This window comes from Bos indicus x Bos taurus, chromosome 10, assembly GCF_003369695.1.
Source record: "Bos indicus x Bos taurus breed Angus x Brahman F1 hybrid chromosome 10, Bos_hybrid_MaternalHap_v2.0, whole genome shotgun sequence".
NCBI lineage: Eukaryota > Metazoa > Chordata > Mammalia > Artiodactyla > Bovidae > Bos > Bos indicus x Bos taurus.
Window position 1 is genome coordinate 70875638 of NC_040085.1, and position 27991 is coordinate 70903628.

Genomic DNA, 27991 nt, shown 5'->3' on the forward strand with positions numbered 1-27991 from the left:
TCGGCAGAACTCTGTCCTCACAGAGAACAGCTATCATGTCGGGTTATAAACAGTCTGACTGTCTGAAGGGAGGCCCTCTCCCTTCCCTGCCCTCACAGGAAGTGAAACCAACCGTCCACGCCTAAACTTATCCCTTTTGTGAATGTGGGCGTGTGAGAACGATAGGGGTGTAATGCGAACTTTAAAAAGAAGGGCGAGTCCATCTAACAATGCATCCAAAACAAACATTACTCCACTAGGTGCTCAGGAGATGGGCAAAGAGCTCTTTGTGTTCCCTGTAACTGTCCCTGCCACACCCTTTCTGTCAGTAAGTGGACCAAATTCACTGTCTCAAGATGCAGATAACGTTTGGTCAGCCCAGTACCCACAGAGGAACTGACATCTTCCTAACTGGAATCCTCTGACCACCTTCCCAGTGCTTCTGCCACTTCCCCTTTCTTCTCATTATCACCTTCTTTCCTCAGTCCGGAAGAAGAGCCATAAAGGAATAAGACAGTTCACATTTCCCGAAACCACCTGCCACTGTTGACCTTTACCAGAGCTTGCTTTCCGGACAGGAATTGGGGCGTCCCCTTGATCAGAGGCCCCCTCCTCAGCTTTTGCGTGCTGCCCACCCCCAGTTCTGCCTGCAGCCCTGCCACCCCTCCCCACTTGGTCAAGGAAAAAGACACACAGAGCCTGGCCGTTTCCACACCCACCCTTTATTGGACTCAGCCCACAGGCTGGCTCCAGGCCTTCACTCTTCTCAAACACCGCCCATACAGATTTAGGAAGGTGCCATCATTCTGTGAAGACACAGAGCCCACCCATGTCTTGGAGCCTCAGGTTGAATCACCAACCAGAAGGTTGCGGGTAGGGGAAGGAAACAGGCAGACCAGAAAGGCAAGGCTCTTCAGTGAAGGGGATGTTCTGAAGGGAAAGCCTGGGCCCAGCAGTCTTCTGAGGGCACAGTGAATGCTCAGGAAAGACGCTCAGGGCGGGAGGAGATAGACCTGCTAGTGTCTATATGGCAACTTTGAGGAGGCGCTTGATGTCAGGCTCGATGTTGATGGTTTGGAAGGTGCGGCTGTAGCGGCGGAAGGGCTCCCCTTCCGGCCCAATGAGGAACTTCTCAAAGTTCCAGGACACATCTGAGCGGCGCACGGGGCTCCAAATGATGAACTTGGGATCGGTCATGAGGGAAAACGGGTCATCATAAGGGTAGGGGAGCTTATCCTTCAGGTAGGCAAAGACAGGATGCTCATTCTGACCATTCACATCACACTTCTGGACAAGGGTGAAGGTGGGCTGGAACCCACCCCCGGGGCGGACGTACTTGAGGCTGTTCAAGATCTCTTCATTCTGACAGTTCTCCTGGGGGAGCAAAGAGACAAAGCTTGGAAAAGGCAAGGGGAAGATGGAGAATCTACACAGCCTTTCACTCTTCTGTACTCCGCAGGGTCATTCTTTCTAGGTATCTTCCCCCTTCCTGAAGAAGGCAGTGGCACCCCACTTCAGTACTCTTGCCTGGAAAATCCCATGGATGGAGGAGCCTGGTAGGCTGCAGTCTATCCCCCTTCCTATTCTGTCTCTTCTTCGTTCGTTTTGCCCTACTATTGACTCAGAGTTTTCCCTCTCAGAGCTATTGTCCTGATGGTTTGCTGTTGTTTCTGAAAGTTCTCAAAGATCCTAGTTTGGCTGTTCTTGTACTGAAGATTTAGCGCTTTTGAGCTGTTGCTTCTCTCTTGATCTACCCTGAGCAGTTCTTAGGGTATGTCTGAATCTTCAAGGAACCTTCAGCTCAGGGAAGTAGAAAAGGAAAGGGGGCTCAGGTCACACTGCCTAGAACCCTTCTTCCACTTATGTAGCTGCAGGCACACACACACATACACAGAGCCTGCACACACTCACATCTGCATGCACACACACTCACATGCCTGCCACCACCTTCCCTTTCCTTCTGCCCTGATTGTGCCTCTCTTCTAATTACCTGTGAGTGTTGAATATAGCCTCGGCCTCTGCCCTACTCAGCTCCTCAAACTAAAGGTGAAATTGAAGTCTAGAAGAATGGGATTTATAGCTTCTTCCTTTCATCTTGCCTCGTCCTAGATCTGAAGTACAAGTAGGAGAAAACTTTGATGAAGGAGAACCCCATCCAAGGAAGACTAGCTTTCAGGTGCCATATAAAGATAAAATAGATTAGCACCAACAATGAATGTACTGTATATGAAATTACTTCATGGCCACCAGGCATGAATTAAATAGGATAAAGGGTTTAGGCTTCTGGAATAGGCCAGGGGAAGGGGAAGTTACGGAAATAAGTGCAAGAAGGGCAAAAGTTGTGCATGTGTAATTATGGTTCCTTCCTCTTAGACCTCACCCTCAGCTAGAATGCTTTAGCTCTCAACCCATTACCTGTCTTCTCTCCCTGCTGCCAGCCCTGTCTTATCCCTGCTTAGGATTCTCCACCCCTGACAACCCTCAAAGGCCCATGGAAACCCTTATTTTCCACCCCCACCCCCAAGTCTAAGAGTCCGGTATCTCCCTCTGGGAAAAAGTTCCCGCCTCTGACCTACTAGAACCGATTAGTACAGTCAGTTCCAGGCCGTCATGACATCTTGAGCCCAGAGTTGATGGCTATTAAAGTCTTATCTCCTAATGCACATGGCTGGCTGGCTACTGGTACATTATGAATTCCCTCCAGCAACTGGCTGGCCTGAAGTGGTGGCTGGAGGCACCTGTGAGGAGGTTTTGCCTCTTGTATCTCTCTTGTACTGGCCACGTCTAGAAACGGAGTTGAGACGGGGACGGTACAGTGAGAGCACTCATGGTTTGGGCTCAGGTCTGTCACAACCAGTGACATTTCAGCCTTCCTGCCTGTATCTCTGCCAATCTCTTCCTTGCCTTCAGGCCTCTGTGAATTGAACCAAAGGGATTATAATTGGAGGGTTCACTTAGGGACATTCTGCCTGCTTGTGCTATTAAAATCCTAAGTGAAAATAGAAGAATCCCTAAAAGATAACTTGAGGTGTGTGGGCTAAAGATGTGTAACAACTTGACCCACTAATCAGGGACATTGAGGAGCATATGATACCCAGAGGCAACACACGCACTTTATAAACCCTTTGCCTTCCCCCAAATTCACTGTCCACTTGGCTGCTTTCAAACAAACAAAACCTTTCAATCTAAATAATAAAGTTGCTTGCTTTTTCATATTTATATTTTCCAAGTTACTTTTGTAGCTCTTACACTATCAACCTCACAATAATCCTTCGTGCCCAGCTCTTCTGACCCCATAGACTGTAGCCCACCAGGCTTCTCTGTCCATGGGATTTCCCAGGCAAGAATACTGGAACGAGTTGCCATTTCCTTTTCCAGGGGGTCTTCCCGACCCAGGGATCGAATCCTTGTCTCCTACACTCAGGCAGATTCTTTACTGCCGAGCCACCAGGGAAGCCCTCCTATATGAGACAAGTGGTATTATCCCTAGTTTATGGATGAGGAAACCAAAACAGAAAAATTGAGTGGGCACTGACCCATTAAATAGCAGAATCAAGTCTAGTGAGAACAACGGTCTCCTGAGTCAGTTCAATCCTAATTTGATTCTTTATCTTCTGTTTCCTCCATCATTCATTCAACAAATATTTAATGAATGTCTTCTGTACCCTAGGCACCAAGGACACAGTGCAGAGAAAACCAGACCTGGTACCAACCCTCATGGAGTGAGTGTAGTGGGAAGACAAGAAACCATGAAATCCACATCTTTGGTGTGCTGTCACAGACAGACTCATACTGACTTCCCCCGGTACTCACCTGTACCTATAGACCTTGCTTAACAAAACATACCCCATAATTCCAGACACTCCAGCACACAGTCATTCTCCCCCTCTCCTTAGTCCTCTAGAGCTTCAGCAGTCCAAGTCCAGGGACCTCTCACCTGATGTCCAAATTGATTGCAAGGGAAGCCAAGAACCACCAGACGCCTGGGGAAGCGGCATTGCAGCTCGTTGAGTTGGGTGAAGTCCCGGGTGGTTGTGCCTCAAAGCGAGGCCACGTTCTCAATCAGCACTGCCCTGCCTCGGAATGTATTGAAATCTACCTTCTCCCCATCCAGGCTGATAGCACTGAGGTCGTAGAAGGACTTGGCAATGTAAGCCATGATGGACGTGCAGAGTGAGTGGCAGAGCCTTGTGAGCCCACTTAAGGGTCGATTAAAGGGGTGGGGAGGAAGGAGGAGCCAGGAAGGATCTCACAATGGGGCTTTGAGCATCCCCAGGATGACTTAGCAAAAATAGTCACCTACCTGTAAGTGCTGTTTGAACAAGAAACTTGCTCCTCCTATTTACAGACTCTGAACAAAGCCACCTCCCTGCCCCACCCCGTTGGCAACCTGGGAAGGGCCAATGTGTTATCTCTGAGTAGACATTAATAATTCACTGCTTGCGGGAAACCAGAGCCCCAGTGGTCGGAGAGGAGGAAAAAAGGGAGGGAGGGAAGCAAGACTGACTCCTGTTTGCCCCAGCAAGTGGTTTTCACTTGGCACAGACGTTTATTGCATGCCTGCTGAGTGCTGAGCTGTGAACTGTGCAGTCGAGAGGCCAGGGTCTGCCTCGGGCTGAACGATAAGGAAGGGAATTGGGTGCATGTCCCCTTGACTCAGACTACCATCGAAATACACGTTACCATTTCCATTTCTCTCTTTGGCCATTACCTTCCACAAGCATAAAATCAAAGGGACCCTTGGGAGGATGCTGTGTGATTTTCTAAAATAATGGCTTTTGGTGCTTCAGCTTGCACCCAGTCTGAAGAGGTGAGGCTGTGTTTGTCTTGAAAAGTCTTTCAGTGAATGATGGTACTTGTCCCAGAGGGTACATCTGCCCTTGCCCCTGCTCTGAGCCATCTCCTCTAATACCCCTCACCCTGCTCCCAAAGGGTCAGGAGGATGCAGTCGATTGTGGCTGGGATAACAGAGAGGAGTCACAGAGCAGGTGGGTAAACTCGGGGAGGGGGTTTACCTTTTTTCAGACAAAGGCTCAGGTCCTGAAGACTTTCCAGAGGCAGTTGTGCTGGTCATTCTCCACAGAAGAAAGTGTGCAAGGAGTCGAAGCTGCTGTGGTTCTAGACCCAGCTAAGCCACTCAGTTTTTCAACACATCTGGGGACCTCCTAAGGGCTCTCAGGGGAGCAGAGCTTCGGAAGCCCACAGAAACTATAAAGGCCTAATACTTTATTCTTCCAAACGCCCATGGATGCAACAAATCAGGGGTTTGTTTTGTTTCTTATTTATTTTTTAATGCCTGGATTTTTCCATCAGTAAAGCTGGCAATTAGGCTTTACCTGGTTTGGGGATTTTAGAGTGAAATTTCAATAACAGTGCAGTTGTTTACTAGAGAGTGTGTTCACAGGTATGTGTCCCTTGGGAACCATCTCCAAGAACAAGAAGAAACCAGGCTGGGGAGCAGCTGGTCTTGAGAATCTGATTTGCTGGGAGGATGGAGCAACTCTCCAGGAAGTGCCTGGCTTTTCTATGTTTTGTAGCCTATTCATGGCTGTTCTTGGCAACAAGGAAGCCCATATATCTCCACGGGCTGCTCCCCACAAACAAGTCTCCATTACCTAAGTGGGGAGGGAATCCTTTGCCACTAGAAGAGGCGGCAGGAAACACAGAGGGAAGTATGTTCCCTGCTGAGGCTGGGTGGAATTCCTGGGAAAAACCAATAAACGTCCCCCCGAAGCCACTGAGTCAGAACTTGGCCCTGACAGTGGGCTAAACTTTAACATGAAATTGCCAGATTCACCTGCATGCCTGGCACTCCCCAAGTACTCTCAGGCTTCCAGACGCCTCTTACTGACTGCCCTTCTGGGACCCTCTCCAGGAAGACCATGCAAATCTTGAGATGAGAGGTAGGGGTGCTCTCTTCCTTAGGTACACGCCATCCCTTTTCTCCAGGACACTTTGAGTCACCCGGGCTCTCTCTCACCTTACATGATTGAAGAAAATTGATGAAGCTCTGCTAAGGTAGCTCTTTGTTTCCAACTTTCCCTCAAACTGTCCCATTTTTCAGAAGCTTGTAATTTTGGACGTGCACTAACGCAGCTTTCTACAAGGACAGTTGTTCTGGAAACGGCACTGGCTTAATAGGCAGAAAGCCTCTGTCAGCGGCTCCCAACTCTGGCTGCAAATGAGAATTGCTAGTAGAGATTTTTCTCAATAGAAATCCCAAGCTTCCCCTCCAGAGATTTCAGTTCCGGCTGGTCCTTTTCAGCTTGACTACCATTGTTCCTTGGGGCCCTTAAGCACCCATTCCCTTTTCCCTTGAACCTGGATAATCACCTTCCTTATCTCACAGAGAAGTGATTGTTCCAATAGACAGGATAAAGGTTTATGAGTTATCTGCAAGTTGGAAAATACAGATTTATGATTTTAGGTTGCTATTGGCCCTGCCTTGTTTTACTCCTTCCTTCTTATTTTAGCTTTACCTCCAAACATTCTCTGCCTCTTCCATCAACTCCAGACCCCAGAGTATAGTATTCAACAGCCCCCAGACCCCTAGACTCGAGACTGTCTCGTTCTCTGGGGGTATCCAAGCATAGTAAAGAAGTGAAGTGAAAGTCGCTCAGTCATGTCTGACTCTTTGCGACCCCATGGACTATACAGTCCATGGAATTCTCCAGCCCAGAATACTGGAGTGGTAGCCTTTCCCTTCTCCAGGAGATTTTCCCAACCCAGGGATTGGACCCAGGTCTCTTGTATTGCAGGTGGGTTCTTTACCAGTTGAGCCACAAGGGAAGCCCAAGAATACTGGAGTGGGTAGCCTGTTGCTTCTCCCAGGGCATCTTCCCCACCCAGGAATTGAACCAGGGTCTCCTGCATTGCAGGCGGATTCTTTACCAACTGAGCTATCAGGGAAGCCCATCCAAGCATAGGGCTAAGATGAACTTCTGAAAGATTACTTAATCCTGCCTCATGCCTTTAGGAAGACAGACCTGTTCCATTCCAAGAGATGAGAACCTTCTTAGCTCTTAGATATTCAGCATTCCCCCCACTCCCCACCCCACCTATGACAACTCAATCTTATTTCTGCAGTGTGTGTCCACAGCAGAGCAATGGCTGCTCTGCTTGGGCTCCCCTGCAGGTGGCATTAGGAGAGGCACCAAATGGAAGACGTTTGCTGCCTACACTGTCCTTCTATTGCTGTTGCTTTAGGGTTCTGGAGCCTCTTCTGCCGGCACTGCCCCTTCCCCTGAACCACCAGGGTCCCATGGAGACCCACTCTCGGGGATTCACACAGGCAGTCACAACTGTGATTGGAAATATTCTTTATTTTGTAAACATCTGTGTTTAAAATAGATGAACCCTGCTCACAATTCCTCTACTGGACCCGAGACACAGCACACAAAAGTTCACCCGTCACAGGAAGAAGGTGGGGCTCACGAGCAGGTGCCAGGGGTGGCGCTGAGTCTCAAGACGGCAGATGCAGATGTGGTCAGGAGTCCACAGGCAGGCACGCCTGCTCAACAGTCTAAGGCCGGGGCCCAGGCCGCCTCCTGGATCAGAGTTCAGGGATGAGAGGCCGACTCTGGTACCTGGTGAGCCTAGCTGCACCCTAAAATCCCAGCGCCCCTCCTGCCCCGTACCTCTCCCCAGCAGTGGCCCCGCGGATGCGGCTTCTCAGGCCATAGAGTCTCAACCCCAAGGTTTCCCTTCCAGAACCCCTAGGGCACAGTAAAAATACAGTCCCTTTCCTGAGGGGGCTAGGAGAGGAAGGCAATGGTGCTCGGCCAGACCTTCAGGGAAGTGGCGACACTGATCCACAGACCAGAGCCAATGGCCAGCATAAACTCCCCCTCCCTCAATTCCCTGGTGGAGGGCACACCAAGGGCTGGCACTGCTGACCCACTACCCCAGAGTTGGTGCTGGCTATGTCTAGACGTTCTAGGAGACAACTCCTCAAGGACATTCTCAGCTGTGGTCACGACTTCATCCTAGAGAGTCAGCTCTTTACGTTTCTCATCAGCCGACAATTACTCTGGCTTTCTTTTTCCTTGCATATAACCTGTCCCACGTCCCTACATCCTGAGCTGCCCTCTCCTGATGTGGTATTAAGAGTCAGGAGGGAAGGTTTGGCGATTTCATCCTCACCATTTTTTCCAGAGGAGTCAGTGGGGCTCTTAATCCTTCACACATGTGTCCTGGACTTTGGTTCTTATTAACAACTGGTGAATGTGCAACTCCTAGTTCTTTGTTTTTGCTCCAGCACCAGCCATGCCTCACAGCTTATGACCGATCCTCCCCCCGAAGCTTCTCCCATCTTGGGAAGGAGGGGAAGAACCCTCCTAGGGCTGCTAACTGACATGTTTTCCCCCTCAAAGGGCCTCCTGCAAACTACTCTGTACTGTATGGAGTTAAAGAAACTTCTTCCTGAAACAAAGGGCCCTGGAGGAGGGAATCGGCTTCCCCCTACCTGTTGCCACAGGGCAGTTGGCACACCCATGAGCCTCTGACTCAGGAGCTCGAGGAACAAGATGAGCACTTGGTCCTGAAGGCTGAAGGGACAGCACCACGCATTCCCACCCAGGGCTCGCCTGCCTCCTGCCTACGTGATCCCGCCCTCCTCCCAGACTCTGGGTCTTGGGAGAACCTTAAGAGCCGAAGGCTGGGTTCAATGAAAGACCACCAGCCTGGTTCTGTCCCCTGTCACCTGCCAGGGGGTGTTGGGGAAATGCCCTTCTTACATAAGAAATGGAAGATGGGGCCCCGGAATCCCTGCTGTTGCCCAATTCCCCTCTGGTTTGCAAACTGCTGTCCCAGCTCTTAACTTGCAGGAGCTGGCCCTTCTCTTCCAAACACTCCCCTTCCTGCAGCGTGTGGCTGGCTCTGGGGTAGGGGGGGCTCTCCTCACCCCTGCAGTGCCCACAGGCCTTGATCCACATCTTGAAATTCAGGAGCCCAGGGGGTATGGGAGGTAGAGAATGGAGGTGACTTTTTATCCCTGCCACCCCTCATCATTTTTTTTCTTTCTTCTCTGAAGCACCTGTCTCCAAACTCAGGTCCCCCAGGAGGCAGGTGGGCGGGCAGCCAAGCACGGGGTAAACTGGGGTGGGAGGGAGGAGAGTCCCAGATGTGGGGACCACCAGTTAGGGCTTTCCTTCCTCCCCTGCGTTCTTCTCTGCCTGGTCACCTAGGAGGCAGGCCCGTGGCACAAGAAGGGGCAGGTGGTGGTGGGGGGAGATGGAAGCAGCTCTGGGGGCTGCAGGTGAGGCTTCTCCCGGGAGCTGAGCAGGGGGAGTGCAGCCCTGGGCCTGAGTGAGGAGGAAGGGGAAGGCGCTGCCCCAGCAGTGACACGCGGGCGCAGGGAGGTGAGGGCTTCCGTACGAGTACAGCCGAGCAGAAGGGACAGACAGAAAAGTGGGAAGAAGCGAGAAACAGCGGAGAGGAGACCAGACGCACCGAGAGACAAGGAGCCTACAGTGGCCTTGACTCCAGACTTGGGCATCGCCTGGGAGCTCCAGGCAGTGAAGACGTGCTCGTCACACATCGGGGGGCTCGCAGCAGGCCTGTGGCTGGGGACACAGGCTGGTGGGGCCCCCCCGGGTGGAGGCTGCTCCCCGGGGCCAGGCAGGGGAGGAGGAGCAGCGGCCAACATGCCGCAGGGTCACCCGAAGGAGAGGGGCAGCGGGGCGAGGCCCAGGCTCCCTGTGCCCGCAGACCTCCTGCGGGGAGAGCGGGGCTGTGCGGGGGTGCTCCACGCAGGATGCTCAGCACCAGCAGGTTTTTGAAGAGTTTGCCGGGCCCTCGGGTTTGCCTTCATCCTCCTCCAGCTCTGCCAAGGCCAACTCGTGGTTAGCACGTGTCCGCAGACCTTCCAGCTCCTTCCTGTGGGCTTGCAGCACCAGCTCCGTCAGGCGCGTGAAGGACTGGGAAAGCAAGGGGCACAGTTGGCCGGGCATCTCCCTCTCTTCCCCGGCGCCCCTGTGGCCGACCCCCCGCCCCACCCCCTGCCCAAGCGGGGCTCATCTGCTCTTGGCCCCTCGGCTGGCTCGCCACTCCACTGGACTCAGCCCGGGAGTGCTCACCTCTTTAATGTTGAGGTTGGTGCAGGCACTTGTTTCGTAGAAGTCCATGCCGTACTCCCTAGCCAGCTGCAAGAGAAGGACATTCCTGAAAGGGAGTCAGCAAGGGAAGGGAGGTGTCCCACGGCACCTGGCACATCCTTCTGCCACTGCACTCAGGGCCCCTGCTGTGTCGTGACCATTTCTCAGGAGATAAGTAGATCACTTCTCGGATGAGTCTGGGAGCTCCGAAGACACAGGCCAGCAGAGATGGGGAGCAGGTGCTCCACCCATGCACCCCCACCCCACCCAGCTACACACAGGCACACGTACACACCCAGCATGCACACATCATGTATCAGGAGACAGAGAGGCCCAAAAAGTTGTGGCGAATCAATGAAAAACATGGGCTTGGCGGTCAAACAGATGCAGACTTGAATACCAGTGCTGTCACTTAAGAGCTGGTTGACAACGTACTGATTCCCTTTAAGCCTCCCAGCTTTGTCATCTGCTCAAAGGGGATGACTGTGTCTATCAACCAAGGCTGTGGAAGGATTAAATGCATCTATCTCTAAGCACTTGCTTAGCACAGGCCACACATACAGTACTCAACAAATACAAATATTCTAGTAGGAGCTAGCTTCTACTTTCAAACTTTTTGATGACCATGTATTCTTTTTTATTAATATCCTAAACAACAATTTTATTTCAAGGGCTAATGGATGCTATTGATTGAAAAGGGACAGGAAAGCTCCTGAGACCCCTCAGAGTAAGTGGGTGACTCTGGCCTCAGCGGCATCCATCGTTCCTCCTGTTCTCTGGGAGCGGGGTCCCCCTGTTTATGCAGACGTTCCCTCAGCACCATCCTCCCGCCCTCTCTGCCGCCGTGGCTTCTCTGACTGTGGGTCCTTCATTCCCACATTTTTCCTTCCAACCTCTGTCCAGGTGTCAGGAGGACAGGGACTGGGGATGGGTGGGGGTGGGATGAAGTGATGGTGGGACCAAGCTGCTCCTGAAGCTGCTAGAGAAGCAGCAAACTGAAGTCCTTCTTCTTCGTTAACAGGATAGGCTCTCAGGCAGAGGTAATCCCACTCTGGGGGCCTTGGAGCTGAGACAGGGCTTTGTTTCAGGATAGACCCCAAGTCACTGTCCTCAAGGATGGCAACTCACCAAATGCCTTAGGCCGCTGTGGGAGGCGGGAGGGAGGGGTCCCTGACAGTGACAGAACGCTGGGCCCTCCTTCTTAGGACTGGCCCTGGAAGCCCGTGGAAAACCCAGGGATGGATTCGGCCAGCTCACTCCCACTTACCTGCTGCCCTTGTTCTCTTCCCACCTGCCGTTTCTGCTCTTCATCGGCCTTATTCCCTATAAGTATCTTCTGGACACCTTCTGGTGCGTACTAGGGCCAGAGGAAGGCAGAACCACCAGTGAGTGCGGCCTTCCGCATCCCCCTCCCCACCATACAGCCTCCATGGGCGTGCAAGCCAGCACCAAAGTTCAGAGCCCCAGGGACAGAGGGGCCAATGGGGTGCGAGTGCCAGGCTCCTCCAAGTACCGCGGCTGACCCCAGGGGTCCTAGAGGGATGTCGTGGGGACCGGCAAGGATAGAAGATGCTGGTGCTCCCTTGGGTTGGACAGCTGGAAAGGATCCTGGACTTAAGTCCAACCTCTCACTCTACAGATGAGGACCTGGGGACTCAGAGTTCCAATGGCGTGCCCAAGGCTCCAGAGCTGTGGTGGCAGAGCCAAGACTGGAACCCCAATCTCCCAATTCCACCTGGTCCTGAGATTTTGGGTAGGAAGCTATGCACAGGGGAGGCTCTGTACTAACTCGTTTCTGGGGAAGACACAGCCATGGAGGCCTGGCAGGGTACAGAGCATGAGGGCATGGCTGCTGGGGTTCACCCCCATGTCTTACCCACGGGGGCTGCAGCCAGGGCTGCAGAGGAAGGGGAGAGTTCCTGGTAGTGTCTGCTTGCCAACTCTGACCACCTTAGCCCTTCCCGTGTGGGCCTCGCCATTCTCTCCCCTCCCAGGACCCTTCCCAGCCCTCGCCACCCTCCCCCACCACAGTGAGGCCGCGTGACCTACCTCGTCCACATCACTGACCCACTTCATGATGTGCTGGTAAGAGCGCTCGCTGCTAATGTCGTAGACTAAAAATATTCCCTGAGAGAGAGGAGAGAGAGATGGGGGAGGCAGACGCACACAGACAGTGCAGTCAAGGGGCCAGAAGAGGGGGGAGGGGGGCACCTTACATGCTGGGTCCCCGCCGTGGGGGGGCACCTTACATGCTGGGTCCCCATCTCCCCCTTCCCTGCTCAACATAATAAGGATCCATAAACACCCAGAAAACTCTCCTTCTCTCTCAGCCCCCCAAAGCCACTGCTTCCTAGATCACAGAGCTCTCTCAGGCAGGAAGGCACATGGCTCTTTGGCCCGGGGAGGAGGGTGGAAGTTGAGGGTAAGGACCTGCCTGTAGTTGAGTGCCCACAGAGGAGCTGATGAATGAATAAATGATCAATAAGTGACTGAAAGACTGCCCTGAGCGCCCCCACCTCACTCCCCAGGAGGCAATCCGAGGGCCCACTTGGGCATCAGTGGCACAAACATCTCAAACGCCCAGAGCCAGGCATGTGGGTGGCAGCACTCCACCTCTAAACGCTGAGAACAGAGTCTCACCTGGGCCCGTCGATAGTACTGCTTTGTGATGGTCTGATATCTCTCCTGCCCTGCCGTGTCCCTGCAACAGAAAGGCAGCCGGTCAGAAAGGCAGGGACCGTGGGAGCTGGTGGGGAGGGGAGGAACAGGAGCTGGGAGACCCTGTGCCTTTGCAGGAGAAACTAGAGAGCTGCGGGTGAAAAATCAGTGGCGCTTTGGTCCCCAGGTAGATCCAAACGTGTCTGACTCTACAGGAGAGAGGACTGGTCATAGGTGCTGATGGGGCTTGTGGGGCCTTGTCAACTATACCTGCACCAGCAGCCACAACCATACGCGAGCCTTGGAGAATTGTCTCTAGGATCTGGGCCGCTGTGGCCAGACTGGTGGGACGGCTCCACCTCCAGTCCCTCCAGGACCTCTAAAGGCAACGCCCATGCTGCTACTGCTGCTAAGTCGCTTCAGTCGTGTCCGACTCTGTGCGACCCCATAGACGGCGGCCCACCAGACTCCCCCGTCCCTGGGATTCTCCAGGCAAGAACACTGGAGTGGGTTGCCATGTCCTTCTCCAATGCATGAAAGGAAAAAGTGAAAGTGAAGTCGCTCAGTTGTGTCCAACTCTTCGCGACCCCATGGTCTGCAGCCTACCAGGCTCCTCCGTCCAAGGGATTTTCCAGGCAAGAGTATTGGAGTGGGGTGCCATTGCCTTCTCGCTCTGAAATTGGAAGGCTGCTCCCAACGCTGGAAAGGCAGTGCTTCCAAGAGCACCAGGCTAGAGTCACAGCGGCCCCCTGTGGCTACTTGTGGGAACTGCACTGTGCTGCCGCGAGGAACTCACGCAAGGATGGGGAGTAGCCCTCCTTCTTTCTAATCCTACCGCAGTGCAGTGCAGTGAGGGGCTTGGCCCCAACGGAGAAGCTTTATTCGAAGACAAACCCACAGTGCTTAGTTTGCCAATTCCTCCTAATTCTTGCTTTTTGGTGACTTGCAGTCAATCCCATAAAGTTTCTTAAGAAAGAGATGAGATGGACTTCCCTGGTGGTCCAGTGGTTAAGACTGTGCTTTCACTGCCAAGAGCCCGAGTTCAATCCCTGGTCGGGGAGCTAAGATGAGAGATTAAGGCTCATGTGAGCAGGAGATGGGCTCTGAGACTCCTGCATCTTTCCATCAAAGAGGTGGCCAATTTCTCCAGATGCAGCCTTGGGGTTGGTGCATGGCAGCTCAGGTGCAGCCCTGGGGCCTCTCCTCCCACCCAACTCACCAAATCTGTATCCGCACTTTGATGCCATCTACCTCTATGGTCTTCATCTTAAAGTCGACACCTGGGGAAAGGAAGCAAGTGAGGAAGTTAGCGAGGGTACCTGCTGAGACCTGAAGTAAGGCCCAGGGTACTCATACCTGAAGGTTCTCTTTTGGGTTTAATTTGGCAGAAAGATGGCATGAGGGAAAGGCCTTCTTGAACCAAAAACAGAGCCTGGGGAGTGTCCAGGGCTTTGAATGGGGCTTCCCTTCCTACCTGAGCTTTGAGTTGCCAGGAGTAAAGGGGCTGGGACACACAGCAAGTCAGAATCCACTCCACTGCTGTCTTACATCGCACCAAAGCGTGTCTAACTCTACTCCCGTGAGCGGTCTTCCTGTCTCTACCTCTGCACAGAACCACCTGTTTTCATCTCTCCTGGACCCGTGTTCCCTAGGAACAGCAGTCTACCTCATTTGCCTGGGTTGTTTCTCTCTCTGCCTTATGAGCAACTAGGAGGGGTTAACGGCGCTGTCATGAATGTGGAAAAGGCAGAGATTGTGGCAAGAGAGGACTTTCGCCCCATGGTGTGTATGAAGCCTCCGGCACCTAGCAAAGGACTGCCAAGGAGATGGCCCAGTGCATGCATTGTTGACTAGGTCTGGCCACAAGAGGCACTGCTGTTTACCAGAAGGAGCATGGGCTTGAACGTCAGGGCTGCACTTGAATCCTGACTCTGACCTCATAATTCATAGCTAGGACCCTGGGCATCTTGCTTCTCTGAGCCTCCATTTCCTCATTAGTAAAATGGGGACATGACCAGTCATTTCAGAGGGTCACTGAGAAGACCAAATGACATCCTGTGCCTGGCACCTGGTGGCCATTCACTTGGCCACAGCTATCCCTGTACCGAGTACAGCCCTGGTGCACACCACTGCTCCTGGGTGACTGCCAGTGACCACGTGAAGGGGTTGTGGCACAGCATGTCATCGGGGAGGGAGGGATAGACAGGGTTCTCACCTGCCCAGGGGCATGAGAAGCTAAGCTGTCACGAGACACAGGGAACCTAAGGGGTCTGGCAAACCAGCCCAGGGAGGAAATATATCCGGGGATTTTTGCGACAGAAGTCAGCACCACCAGCAGCAGGCAGGCATCAATCTAGTGACAGCAGAGATGGGGTGCCTCTCCCCAGCCCTAATCATGCGAGGTGCCATGCCCAGTGATTCAAAGGCTACGTCTAGTAAGGTGGCTAAGCTGTGGTCTTTATGCACTCTCTGGAGACAAGTCTGGATCAGATCAGATCAGATCAGATCAGTCGCTCAGTCGTGTCCGACTCTTTTCTGGAAGGGGCACCATTAACCGGTGTTCGGGTTGGGAACAGGGTGAAGGCAGACATCTGGACCACAGTCCCTGGACTGCACAGCATGGCCCCAAAGTGCTGAAATCCCCAGCGCCACCCCACCTCGTTATGAGTAACTTCTCCACTTATCCATCCTGCCCCCAGCTTTCTACAAACAGAGACAGATTAAATTCAGCATCAAGACCAAGCATCATTTAATTAAAAGGGAGGAAAAGACTCAGACCAGACAACCTGAACTAAATCAAGTTGGTCAGACATGAATCATTTTTCACCTGCCCAAGCTGATTCATATCTATTGAGCTGTACTTTTCCGAATGTGCGACATCTGGCAGCCATTCTTCCAAGGGTGCCCAGAAAGTAGAAAAGCAGAGAGGGAGAAGGAAGGAGAGGGGGCCCCTGGCCTCGGTGGCAGCGGGGGCAGAAGCGTGCTCACCCGCTCCCTAAACAAATATTTGTCAAGAATTTGCTTCTCCGCAACACGTGGTATGGAAAGGAATCAAGAAACCGTTCCTGTTACAGTGCCTTCTTCCTAGGAGAAGAGGTGATGCTGTTCATTTTATAAAAAACCTGGCTCATCCTCATACCAGCTCAGTCCAAGGACAGTGCCTTTCGCAAGTGGTCACATAGGTGGGGCTGGTGAGAGAGAGGGGTCTATTTCCTTTATTCCAGAAACTTCCATGGGAACTGTATGCCCTGTGCAGTGCTAGGTGCAGACAGAGTAGCCAAGAAGACAGATGGCCCCTGCCCGTACAGAGTTTATTGGCAAGGAGACAAAGGCCCAGGGAGGTGAGATAAGGAGTCCAAGGTCAGCAGAGCAAGTAGCCAGGGCCTGTTGGAGGGCAGGGCCCTTGCCCTGTCTCTCGGGGAAACGAGAGGACAGCTGTGTGTTACCCAGGCGGAGGGGTCTTACCCATGCTTTTCTGTTTCTCTCTGGAAAAAACGGAAAAGCACTCAGCGAGGGGAGGAGCCCCCAGAGCCGGGAAGCTTCCCCCTGAGACTGAAGGCAGGTCTGAAGAGAAGCAGGGCTGACAAGACAGGGAGCCGCCCTGGGCTTGGCCGCCTCCTCTCTTCCCTCGCTTCTCGGCCGTGTGGCCAGGGAGCAAGTCTGCGGAATTCTGGAGGCTCACAGCACCCCCCACACCCCACCATCTTGCAACCGAGGCCCTCCTGACCACCCATCAAACCTGTAACACCTCTGAGAAGTGAAGAAAAAAAAAATCAGCTCTTCCCCTGCAGGAGGGAAGAAACAGTCTAAGCCTTCTGAGGGGTTTCCTCTCCCACCCACACACCTCCTTTTTAAATGGAAAAAGTAACAGCCCAGAGATCTTGCACTGGAAGCTGCTCCTCTGCTCTGTTCCCCACTCCCGGGGCCTTCCACCTTGTCCACCTATAGTCAGCCCTGGCCCCTGTGCCCATCCGTGGCCTCTTCCTTGCCCCGTGTGGCTGCTGGCTTTTTCCACCGCTGAGCACTGCAGGGCAGAGTCAAAATGCTGGCCTTGTTCAGTCACCCAGGAAATCATGCCTTGCCACCTCAGCCAGCCCTCGCTGCTGCTCAGAAGCTGTTTATTCCAGGTGGTTCACCCACCACATTCCTCACAGCCACTGTCCTTCATGCTGAAGGGCTCAGCCCCGGTCCACCCACCCTCCCCTCCCCTATCGCTAAAAGTATCCAAGAGAACACCTTGTCCACTGTCTTATGGGCAAAGTGACCAATGCCCGATGCAGCTTTCTTCTGAAGCCCATGTCATTTCCTCAGGCTGTCCTGTCGTCTCCACCTTCCCTGGGGGGACAGTCCTCTATCCTTTTGAGTCTCACCTCTCAGCTGTCCTCAGCCCCCTCTGGGTGAACCTCCCAAGTTTCACCTGTGTCGCATCTTCAGCCTCTCCTGGGAGAAGACAGATTCTTTATCTGCCTCCACCCCCGGAGTGTTCTCACTCTGGCTCCTCTAAGGCAGCGCTTCTCAAGCTTTAAAGTTCATGCAAATCATGTGGGGACCGTGTTGAAATGCAGATTCTGATTCAGTCAGGGAGTGAGATGCGCCCAAGAGATGCTTCATAAGCCTCGGGGTGAGGAAGATATTACTGGCCCACGGATCACACTTTTGACAGCAGGCTTCTCAGGACAGCAGTTCTCAAAATGTGGTCCCCAAACCCTCAGCCTCAGCCAGGGCTTGTTAGAAATGCCAGCTCCTCAGATCTCTAGCATCCAAAACTCTGGGTGGGGGTGGGTAGGAATCTGTGGTTTAACAAGCCCTCCAGGTGATTCAAGTACACACTGAATGAAGACTGAGGACTCCATCTGAAATAAGCTTTGCACGTGAAGCATTTCCTTTGCCACAAGGGAGGCAGCATAGGAATTCTCTGATTCTCAAGATCAGCTACTCTGCAGCTCAGCTTTAGAATCACCTGAAGTGTTTTTTTTTTAAACAAAATGACACTGGTGGGTAGCATAAGATGTTACGGAAAAATCTGAGTGAACTTTGTGGCCAACCCAATACTTTGGCTTTCCTAGACCTGATGAATCAGAATTTGAAAGCAAGGGGCTGAAGCTTGTATTTATAACAGGACTATGAGTGATTTTACTTTGTAAATTATGTATTTATTGGCTGTGTCGGGGCTTAGTTACAGCATGTGGGATCTTCATCGGGGTGTGCAGGCTTCTCTCTAGTTGAGGCACGCCAACTTAGTTCTGTGGCATGTGGGATCTTAGTTCCCTGACCAGGGATCAAACCCGTGTCCCCTGCATTGGAAGGCAGATTCTTAAACATGGGCCACCAGGGAAGTCCCATGGGTGATTTTTAGATAGAGGAAAATCTGAGGGTTCTAATTTAGTGGAAAAGCTATCCTTGGCACTGGAGTCAGAAAGACCTGGGTCTGAATCCTGATTCTGGCACTTGCTGTGTGACTTTGAGGAACTTTCAACTTCTCGGAGCCTCAGTTTGCTTGTCTGTAGCAGAGATATCACTTTGCCAACAAAGGTCCATATAGTCAAAGCTATGGTTTTTCCAGTAGTCATGTATGGATGAGAGAGTTGGACCGTAAAGAAGGCTGAGCACTGAAGAATTGATGCTTTTGAACTGTGGTGCTGGATAAGACTCTGGAGAATCCCTTGGACAGCAAGGAGATCAAACCAGTCAATCCTAAAGAAAACCAACCCTGAATATTCACTGGAAGGACTGATGCTGAAGCTGAAACTCCAATACTTTGGACACCTGATGCAAAGAGCCTACTCACTGGAAAGATTGAAGGCAGGAGGAGAAGGGGACGACAGAGGATGAGATGGTTGAATGGCATCACCAACTCAATGGACCTGAGTTTGAGCAAACTCCAGGAGATAGAGAAGGACAGGGAAGTTAGCTGTGCCTGTCGGTGGGCCAGCACCTCATGGGTTAACGTCAGGTGCCAGGTTGCCTGCCCGCCCGGTGCCACGGGCATCAGGTGGAAACAGGGTTTTTCTGTGCCAAATGCTATCATTGTGATCAACCACAGCCCAGAGGCCCGGCAGCCTGGGGACCTGAGCCTTCTCCTCAGCAATGCGACGCCACCACAGGAACCACTTAATACACCTGAAACCCAAGGCAGACACCCAATCCCTGGAGCCGTGGTGGCTCCAGTTACGAAGCTCAAGTCCTAGGAAGGCCCCCCAGCCCCGTTCCCTGCAGGAAACCAGTATGTACTGGGTGCATGGTGCTCCTGGGGGACGGGGCAGGAGGTCACCCTGAGAAACCCCAACGCCGTCTGGAGGAAAGGGCAGACACTGTGGGACTGTGGCTTTCTGACTTTGCCACCCAAACGAGGCACCAGAGTGATGCCCTTCCCTCAGCAAGAGAGCAAAGTATAACGCCATGTCCCCACCAGCTGAGGGACAAGTGAGGGGAAGAACAAGGAGAGGGGGAAGACGAGGGACAGCTAAGAGACAAAGCTCAAAGAAGATTCCAGACAGAGGCTCAGGCCACACAACGGGCCTCACACCAGTCAGGTGCAGGGCAGGGGAGAGCTTCTCTGCCCCAAACCTGCCACTTGCTGCATCCTTCTTCCTCCCTCCCTTCTGTCTGGGGACTTCAGCCTCCCTGTCCGTGGGGCTGCACGCCACTGACTTCCCCTTATCCAGATCTGGGATGACTGTCCCTCGTGCTAGGGAAAAGGTGTCCCCAGGCTCTCTGAGAAAGGGCATCAGGCAGCATTTGAACCATCACATTCTGGGAGGAGTGGGAAGCAGGGCTTCTGGCAGAGTCCTGATCTTCTAACTCCCAAGGCCGTGATTCAACCTGAGATCAAAGGCCCTGGTTCAGCTGTCCACCCACAAGGCAGACTGGTGATGTCAGAACAACATTCTCTTTTCTAAGACACAATCAGATGCAGTGCACGTGATGATAGGGGCAACTCTGGAGGCTACTATTTTCACAACAGATCTTGAGATTCTCTGGCGACGCAGGAACCCAAGGGCTGTTACCACACAGGAGGGTTTCCCAGTCAAACATGAACTCCCGTGATGCTGGGAGGAATGCATGCCCCAGTGCCTGAGCCCTGGGAGCTCCTACTCCAGAGTCCTGGAGGGTCACTTCAGCAGCCTAAGCTGCTGGGCGTCGTCCGACACCAGCAGTGACCCTGAGCAACAGACAATACTGACCTTGGTCTAAGACACTGAGCTCTCATGTGTGCATTCACCAGAGAGGACCCCACTCACACAGGGATCACAGGAGCTGCCTTCTTGCTCCCTGCTATGTCTGAGCTTCTCCTGTGGCACGTATCTGAGCAGAGAACTTACTGGAAACTGTTCACCACTTACAGAACTCTCCCCATCTTCTCACAGTCCCAAACACATGAGTACAGAGTGAGTTTCTTATTGTCTGTGAGTCCCCCCAAAACCAATATCACTTGCAGATTCCCTCTAGGGAAGTCCTCTCGGAAATGTGTGCATTCATTCATTCATTCATAACAAACTGTTGTTAGTTCATGTGCCAGGAACTAGTAAGCCAGGGGACACAGACTTGAATAACACAGAAACATCCTTGTCTTTAGTAGACTTCTATTACAGTGGGGAAGACAGATAATAAATAGGGAAACCGGTCATTCCAGACAGTGAGAAGTGTTGAGGCAAAAGCAGAATCATGGAGTGGAACGTGAGGACACCCAGGTACGGCCTGCTTTAGACTGGCTGGTCAGAGAAGACCTTTTAGAGGAGGTGACACCTGAGCTGAGGACGGAATGACGGGAAGGCATGTGCCGGGAGAGGGTCTGAAGGGTCGGGGCCGAGGCAGGGAAGGCGGCAAATATCCCTCAGGCTGGAACACATTTCAGTGAAACTCACAGTTCCTCAGAAGAGGGAAAACACAGGGGCCACATCATTCTGTTCTGTGATAAAGAGGGAAAGCTCAGCAAGGGGGCTCCTGGGGACCCACCCTCATCACGCACACGTGATGTGTGCACACACCTTCATGTACACAGGAACTCATCTGGAGGCTCTAACTGAAGGACGCACTGAGAAACCCCTCAAATGCTGGCAAGGCCCACTTGGAGACTCCTCACGCCCACTTTATGACGAGATTTCTACCCCAAAGGCTCATGTGTGTAAAGTGCCCCATTCCTGTGCAGAGTGGGTGTTCAGGAAACATCGGTCCCCTTGCCCTCCCCACTGTTGCATGCACAGACCCCCACTGGGCCTCCGTGCCATGGGCCATGCGCTCCAGCCAACCCCATCCTGCCCCACTCTCACATGACCTGGGCTTGGCTCTGGCAGCTGACTGCCGAGTGGTCGGTGGGTACTGCTGAGGCAGCCAAGGTCTGCCAGGCTTCTGACCACCCACTCCTCCACCCTCTGCCAAGCCTCTTCCCGGTTGGGCCTGTCAATGTGGCTTAGAAGCAGAAGGCAAAGGGGGGAAGAAACAAGGGCCTGGGGCCTCAGGAGCAAACATCTCAGAGGGGACAGGGCCTCTAGACATGTCTGCCCACACACAAAGCCCACAAAGCAAACTCCCAGCAAGGGTCTAGTTGACAAAACCATGACCAGCCACTGCCAGCTGGGCCGTCCGGACAGAAGGGTAGCAGCCCCAAGTCGTGAGGTGTTTTCCACACACCCTTCCTCCACCCCTCATCCTTTTGGAAACCCTGCTCAGATCAGAGGCCTCACTCAAATGTCACTTTTTCTGTGAAGCCACCACCAAGCAATGCAGGGGGAATGTATCACTCCTCTGTGATTCCAAAGCATTCTGATATTGCTTTTGCATGATATTCTGGTTGTCTGTCTGGATGTCTGACTCCTCAACAGCACTGTGAGCTCCCAGAGGGGCAGCACAGCATCTTCTTCACTCTATATTCTCATGGCCTGGCAGAAGGCAGATACTCAGTATACATGTGTGTGTGTGCTAGTTGCTCAGTTGTATCCAACTCTGCGACCCCACAGACTGTAGCCCTCCAGGCTCCTCTGTCCGTGGAATTCTTCAGGCAAGAATACTGGAGTGGGTTGGCATTCCCTCCTCCAGATCTTCCCGACCTGGGTCTCCTGCGTTGCAGGCAGATTCTTTACCATCTGAGCCACCAGGGATGTCCACTCAGTATATATTATTCAACAAAATTGAATAAATGAAAGAAAAAAAAAAGAGGATATGTAGGTGTGTGAGGGAATAAATGAGTGAATGAATGAAGTTACTATGTTCTAGGAGAAAAGATAAGTAGAGAGAAAATTTTAATCAGAGAAGAGGGATCAGGGAATGACCCATATTTTATAGACAACTGTTGGCCCTCTCTGTGGAACAGGGGGCTCCAGTCACCGAGTTCTCCATAAATATGTTCTCAGAACAGTAGCATGAGAGCAACACTCAGATCTCAACTTCAGAGGTGCCCCCAGCCAGACTCCTCAATCACGGCCCCTGACAGTCCCCAGACCCAGCCAACAGCGGAGGCACAACTGGCCCTCCAGCCCGGAGCACTCAGAGCAGGCGAGGGAGGCACTGTTGCCTCCCCTGTGGCTCACAGGAGGGAGGGTCTGCTTGGCGCCTTTGGAGTGCCTTCTGGGGTGAGCAAGAGCACGCCCAGTCAGTTTGGGGCAAGTGGAGGAGAGGCGATGGTTCGCATTGGGGTCACCAGCGTGTAAGGCATGAGTCATCACTTCTCTCGGGCCTCAGTTTTCCTAGTAATAAAATAGGGCCGATGATTCATTCTTTCCTCCTCAGTGGGAGGAATTAAGTGTCCAGGAAGCTCTGTGATCCACTTGACAAAGCACATTGCCCAGGGCACAACAGCCAAGGAGAGGTCAGGGGCCTGTGCAGAAAACTGGCAATTTTACAGGGAAACAGGCACAAATATTAGATTACAGCAGAAGGCACTCTGAGAAGAGCTGGCAATCAGGGTGGAAGGGTAATGGCCAAATATTGATTTGGACGTTACGAAGCTCATCACCCAGCTCTCTGGGAAGCAGGCAGGAGGAGAGGGGGAGGAAGAAGGCAGCACTGGGGTGCTCGAAGCCGTGGGTGAATCTGCAGAGCTGTGCAGGTGGTACAGGAGCATAGAGCAGCCGAAAGGAGAGTTTTCGAGCCGTGCTCCGGGATCATGTCCTTGGGGGAGGGGGTGTGTGCAGCAGGGCCAGGGAGCCCGGCAGCACGTGGCTGAGGTCGGAACCTTAAGGCAGAGCCGCCTTGTCCCCTCAGGTCACCTCTCGCTCCACTCCTCCACCTCTGCGTGTCCTCACAAACTCACTCTTCCTTCTCAGCCCCTGGCTCTGCCAAGGCAAGGCGGAAACGGGCACCAAAACTGCAGTAAAACCCAGAGCCTACTCATGTGCTCCCCCGTTCCTGTGTTGCTCACTGATGTCTCCCCAGCTCCTCGCCTGGCTCCTGGCTTGGAGTGGCGGGTGCTCCACAGGTAGTGCCTGAATGACCGAACGCATGAGTGATGGACAGGAGGGCCTCAGAGCACGTGTCGTTCATCTCCAACGTTCTTGTGAACTAGGAATAATCATAATAACACAATGAGGGCAGCTGCCATTTTTTCTGAGAGCTCTGCCAAGTGCTTTATATCTGTTAGCCCCTGTAATCTTCACAACGAGCACTATGGCAGATTCTGTTACTATCTTCAATTTACAGATGTGGAAATTAATGACAGAGACGTTAACTGTCTGTAAGGCCATGGCAAATCTCAGGCATGTGCTTTTTGTTCAACTCAGCTTCTCACCTCCCCTTCTTCAGGGTCTGGGAGAGCTGGGGTGCACAGAGACCCTCCTGACCTTCCCACAGTTCACAGAGCACGTATACACAGGGCCTTATGGTCTGGGGGCCCAGAGACCTCGGGACTGCGGTGCCCAAGCATCGGTCCCCGTGTTTGTTAGGCCACTCGATAGCAGGCTCAGATCTCTCTCCACTGGTCCTTCCCCTGCCCACTTTCCCTTCTTCAGTTAGCCACAAGCCCTTGCCCCAGGCAGGGAGAGAACAGAACTTCCTGAGAAAGATGATATGGCATCAGCAAACCCAGCTGAGGAACCAGGCCTGAAGCCACAGCCATTCAACCAGTCAAACCGGAAAATCATAGGCCAAAGCCTCCTACGAGCCCACCTTCTGGGTAGTAGACCACGTGGCAGGTCTACTCAGGGAAGATCAAGGACTGGAGGGAGAATGCCAACTCATGGGCCATCCCGACAGCTTCCATGCCTAGCTGACACTTGGCTGCCGTGCAGAAAGGAGGTCAAAGGTCCCTGCACGGAGATGTCCATTGGGACGGGACATTGTCTCCCTGCTGGGCAGGCAGCGCCAGCCACACGAGGCCTCTCGGAAGGGGCCAGGTTGATGTATTTGAACTACTCCCCACTTCTGGAGGGACACAAGAACAGGTGACTGTGAGGGGCTCCAGAACAGGTGTTGGTGCCACAGGATGGGGAGGAGGGGAAGAGAGAGAAGGGACAAGCTGAGAGGGTCTGACGTGCCCAGACACTACCGCTGGACTCCCCTGACTGGTCTCCCAACCAACATCCTAAATGCCATTTTCTCCCTTCTCCCTGTCATCCCCCTGCTCAGAAACCCTTGACACCATCGCAAAGGGGCTCAGCCAGCACCTCAGCCAGGCCCACGGTGCCCTCTACCCTCCTTCCTTCACCAGTGGGACGTTTATGGAGAGCGTGCCTGGCCCTGTACTAGGACATGCAAACAACGAGGAATGAGGTTTGGTCTGACCCTCAAGGCACCTGAACTACAGTTTGGGAGACAGAGAGATAAACAGAGGAATGTTCTCACTCCTTCCCTCTCTTCAGCTCCAGCCAAACTGCCCAGAGTTCCGCGAACACCCACTGAATTCCCACCTCTGTCATCTCCGCTCCTGCCACTCCATCTGCTCCTTCCCTTGCAGGAGGAACTGAGAAGCAGCCCACACTGCAAGGCCTTGCTCTAGCCTCCCCTCCTCCCTGAGCCTTCCTGCTGCTTCCCATCCACCGGGCCGCCTCTCCTTCTGTGACCTCCTCCATCGCGTGCTTCGGGGAGCATCAGCGCTTGTGCACGGGCCCCTCACCATCCACGGGCTGCCTCAGGCAAGTCTTCCAGGGTTATTTAGCTGCTGGGACCAAACGTGATACCTTCATTACTAGTAACGATAAGGATCGTCATCCCTCCCCTACATTTGAAGAATGCTTCACCACGTGCTCTCAGATAGATTCTCTCCCTGTGACCAAGGCTCTTTTTTGGCCTATGTTGCTTCCTCAATTGGATCACAGCCTTCTGTGGGCAGGCAAAGGTGGATTGCAATCTGTCTCTAACACACCTGGTACTTCGTGGTGATGCTTAATGAATTGGTTTAACAGGTGAAGAAATAGTAGGGAACATCATGGCACTGACTGCCCTCCTCTGCGTGGGCCCCCTTCCAGGTCAGCAGAGCTGCATGGGAAAGAAATGCCAGCTCAGGGCCACCTACCCATCTGCGAAAGAGGAGTGGTGGGAGGTCTCCTCATCACCCCCTGCAGGTTCTTCTCTGGAATGTCACATGCTTTTACAGTAAGTGACCTCAACAGTGAATCACAAATCGACATGGTCCAAGAATCTGAACTGAACTCCGTCTTGGCAGTAACTGGAGAATTGCCCCATTTTCCCTATTCACAGAAGCAGCCCTGGGAAAGGTGCCGAGATCAATGTCCATGACGGTAAGAGAATGTGTCTTAGACAAGGAGCAGCTTGGGAGAGGTGACTCCAGGTTTTATTCATCTGAGAATCTTCAGGTCGCAGTGCTGAGCCTAGTTACAGGACACAGTTTTTTTGTGGGGGGTCGGGGGGGGGGATGGATAAACTAATGAATAGGACTTGGTAGTACCCATCCTTGTGGCTCCTTGATTTGTCTCTTGGCTACCCCTTCCACCTCCCTGAGGACCTTTCTGTATCACAAAAGGGAAAGCTTTTCTTGACCATCCAACTTTTTCCCTAGGTTCTTAGTTACGGCTGAAAAACATGACCAAGACAACGCAAAATCACAAACGCAACAGTAAGCTTTAAACAAGGAAGCATTCAAGAAGCCCAGTGGGGCAGATTTTAAAAGGCTGGTGTGAAGAAAGGCAGGTTTCTTTCTCTTCCGTAGAATCCTAACTCCTATACAGTCCTCTGCATCCTAGGGAAAGGCAGGCCCAGCTTGAGTACAGAGAGAGTCCTCACCTGCTGCAACCTGTCCTCACATCCCATCTGGTTCCTCAGCTGCTCCTGGGCATTTCCCCAACATCTCCTCTTCCCTGAGCCTTCCCCAAAGTCCTGTAGCCCTCCCTTGGCCTCCAGACCCTCCCCATTCCTAAGGTGTCTCTCATTCAAACAGCAGCCCAGCCCAAGCTCCTGGACATCCAAGGAGCTAGGCTAACAACTCCCCTGAGGAAGGTGAATGCACCTGACCCTGAGCCCCTTGAAGATAGTGAAGCAAAGAGAGAATGAGATCCTAGGAGCTCCATGATGACGACAACAGTAGTAATGACCAGCCTTTTCCAGGTCCCATGTCTGACTGTTCTAAGTGCTTTTACAAACATCACCTCATCTAATCTTTACAACACCTGGAGAGGCAGGAATGTGTTATCCTCCCCATTCTACAGATGAGAAGCTTACGTGGTATTCAAGGTCGCCCTGCCCCCAAGTGAGGTTCCCAGGTCTGTCTGACAACAAAGGCTGCCTCTGAACCCCAGGGCTCTGTTCCTCCTGGCTTTACCTGCCTCCTCTCCTCTCTTGGCAAGGAGCGGGTGTGGGGAGGGAGGGTGGAAGTCTCAAGTGGAAGCCGAGTGTGGGCCCTTCCTGACGGGAGAAGGACCTGGTCAGTGCTGAGGCCACTCCAGGGCGTCATCAGAGAACCTGCTGGACGTGGGTGAAACGCCCTCAACTCAGGCCTCTCAGAGGAGGCGGCCACTCAGGGCGAAAGACGGCTCAGAGGGGCGGCCACCCACTCCCTCCCAGAATGAGTGATTCCATAACAATCCTGTGCAGCATATGCCACAGGCCTTGTCCTCTCTAAGCACCGGCTCGGGCACTGCAGGAGCAGAGATGTATTCTGAGTCCCTTGCCTCGCAAGTAACCCTCCTGGCCCTCATCCCCCTCAGCCTCCTTCAAAACAAACGCCCCCACTGACGTTTTTCTGGAGCTGGCTAGCCATGCCCCATCCCGCGCACACTGGCTCGCACCTTACCTACGCCCTCCTCCAGGTGTGTCCCACCTTGTGGCTTACCTTCACAGCTGCGTCCTGTCAATTCAGTCCCTTTGGCCCCTCCCTTCCTCCTCTCTTCCCCGCTTTAGCTCCACACTGGGTCACCCCTGAACTGAGGGGTACCCAGTGGCTCGGCTCCCCCTACTCTGAACCCCCTCACCCTGAGCACAAGCTTTCCTTACCCTCCCCCTCTGCACCTGGGGGTGTGGGGTGTCATATCGGTGGCTATGATTCTCCACTGCCCCAGCTTGGAGTACCCAGGCCTAGGCCACCCCGTTTTCTCGGCTTCTGCGGGGAAGCGCCCCAGCCTGAGGCCCGAGCGCCTACCCTAGTCACCGACAGCAGTAGGCGGCCTGTTATCTCCAGGAACCCAGGCTTAAATACCCAGCCGGCGATCCAGCAGCCTGGGGTTCATCCCACGCCCTTGCCTCCGGAGCCCCCGCCTCTAGCCGGAGGGGCGGACCCTTGCTCCCGGGATGGAGAAGGGGCACCGCCGCCCGGACAGGTGGAGGCGGCGGGGAGGGTGGGGCGCCCCCCGGCCATCGCCCCTTACCAATGGTGGAGATGTGCGAGGAGTGGAACTCATTGTCGGTGAAGCGGCACAGCAGGCAGGTCTTGCCCACCCCAGAGTCCCCGATCAGGAGCAGCCGGAACAGCACATCGTACTGTTTCGCCATGGCTGAGCCGGAGAGGGCCGGGGGCTGCGGGCGGCGGGCTCAGCCCTGCTCCGCCGGGGCCATCGCGGCGCGCGCTCGCCCGGCCGAGAACGGCGCCGCCGGCGAGAAGGGAGCGGGGCTGTCCCCGCCGCTTGGCCGCCGCTGGCTCGGTACTGGGAAGCGTGTGCGGCGGGAGCGCGGTGGGAGGAGAGAGTCGGCCCCCGCCCGCCCCTTCCCCCGCGCCGCCGCCGCCGCCTGGGGAAGAGGCGGGGAGCGCGCGCCGGGGAGCCGACCCCTCGGCGGGGGCGGGGGCGAGGGCGAGGCCAGTGCGCGCTCCCCGTCCCCAGGGTGCTCTGCCCCAGCCGGGGCCCGACGCCCTCCCGCCCGCTTTGGGCGGGGATCCGAGA

General features: G+C 53.7%; 2 protein-coding genes across 2 annotated transcripts; both read right to left on the reverse strand.

Annotated features, from left to right (window-relative positions):
• Nucleotides 1–679: 679 nt before the first annotated feature.
• On the reverse strand, nt 680–6007 carry GPX2 (glutathione peroxidase 2). The gene is made up of 2 exons (XM_027554336.1): nt 3917–6007; nt 680–1353 (listed from the first exon to the last, which is right to left on the reverse strand). Exons 1-2 carry the CDS (start codon nt 4136–4138, stop codon nt 1003–1005), a joined length of 573 nt encoding a protein of 190 aa, XP_027410137.1. The 5' UTR covers nt 4139–6007; the 3' UTR covers nt 680–1002.
• A 1274-nt stretch (nt 6008–7281) lies between these two features.
• RAB15 (RAB15, member RAS oncogene family) lies at nt 7282–27748 on the reverse strand. The gene is made up of 7 exons (XM_027554335.1): nt 27482–27748; nt 13951–14011; nt 12714–12774; nt 12123–12200; nt 11341–11430; nt 10056–10121; nt 7282–9896 (listed from the first exon to the last, which is right to left on the reverse strand). The coding sequence occupies exons 1-7, from the start codon at nt 27603–27605 to the stop codon at nt 9738–9740; spliced, it is 639 nt and encodes a 212-aa protein (XP_027410136.1). The 5' UTR covers nt 27606–27748; the 3' UTR covers nt 7282–9737.
• Nucleotides 27749–27991: the final 243 nt, after the last annotated feature.

Bases quoted from the DNA above. Each gene is read 5' to 3' on its own strand.
- RAB15 (XM_027554335.1), bottom strand. From the start codon at position 27,605: ATGGCGAAACAGTACGATGTGCTGTTCCGGCTGCTCCTGATCGGGGAC. The intron at 14,012-27,481 runs GTAAGGGGCGAT...TCCTTTCCCCAG, and splicing joins CTCGCACATCTCCACCATTG to GTGTCGACTTTAAGATGAAG. The intron at 9,897-10,055 runs GTGAGCACTCCC...TTGCTTTCCCAG, and splicing joins CCAACCTCAACATTAAAGAG to TCCTTCACGCGCCTGACGGA.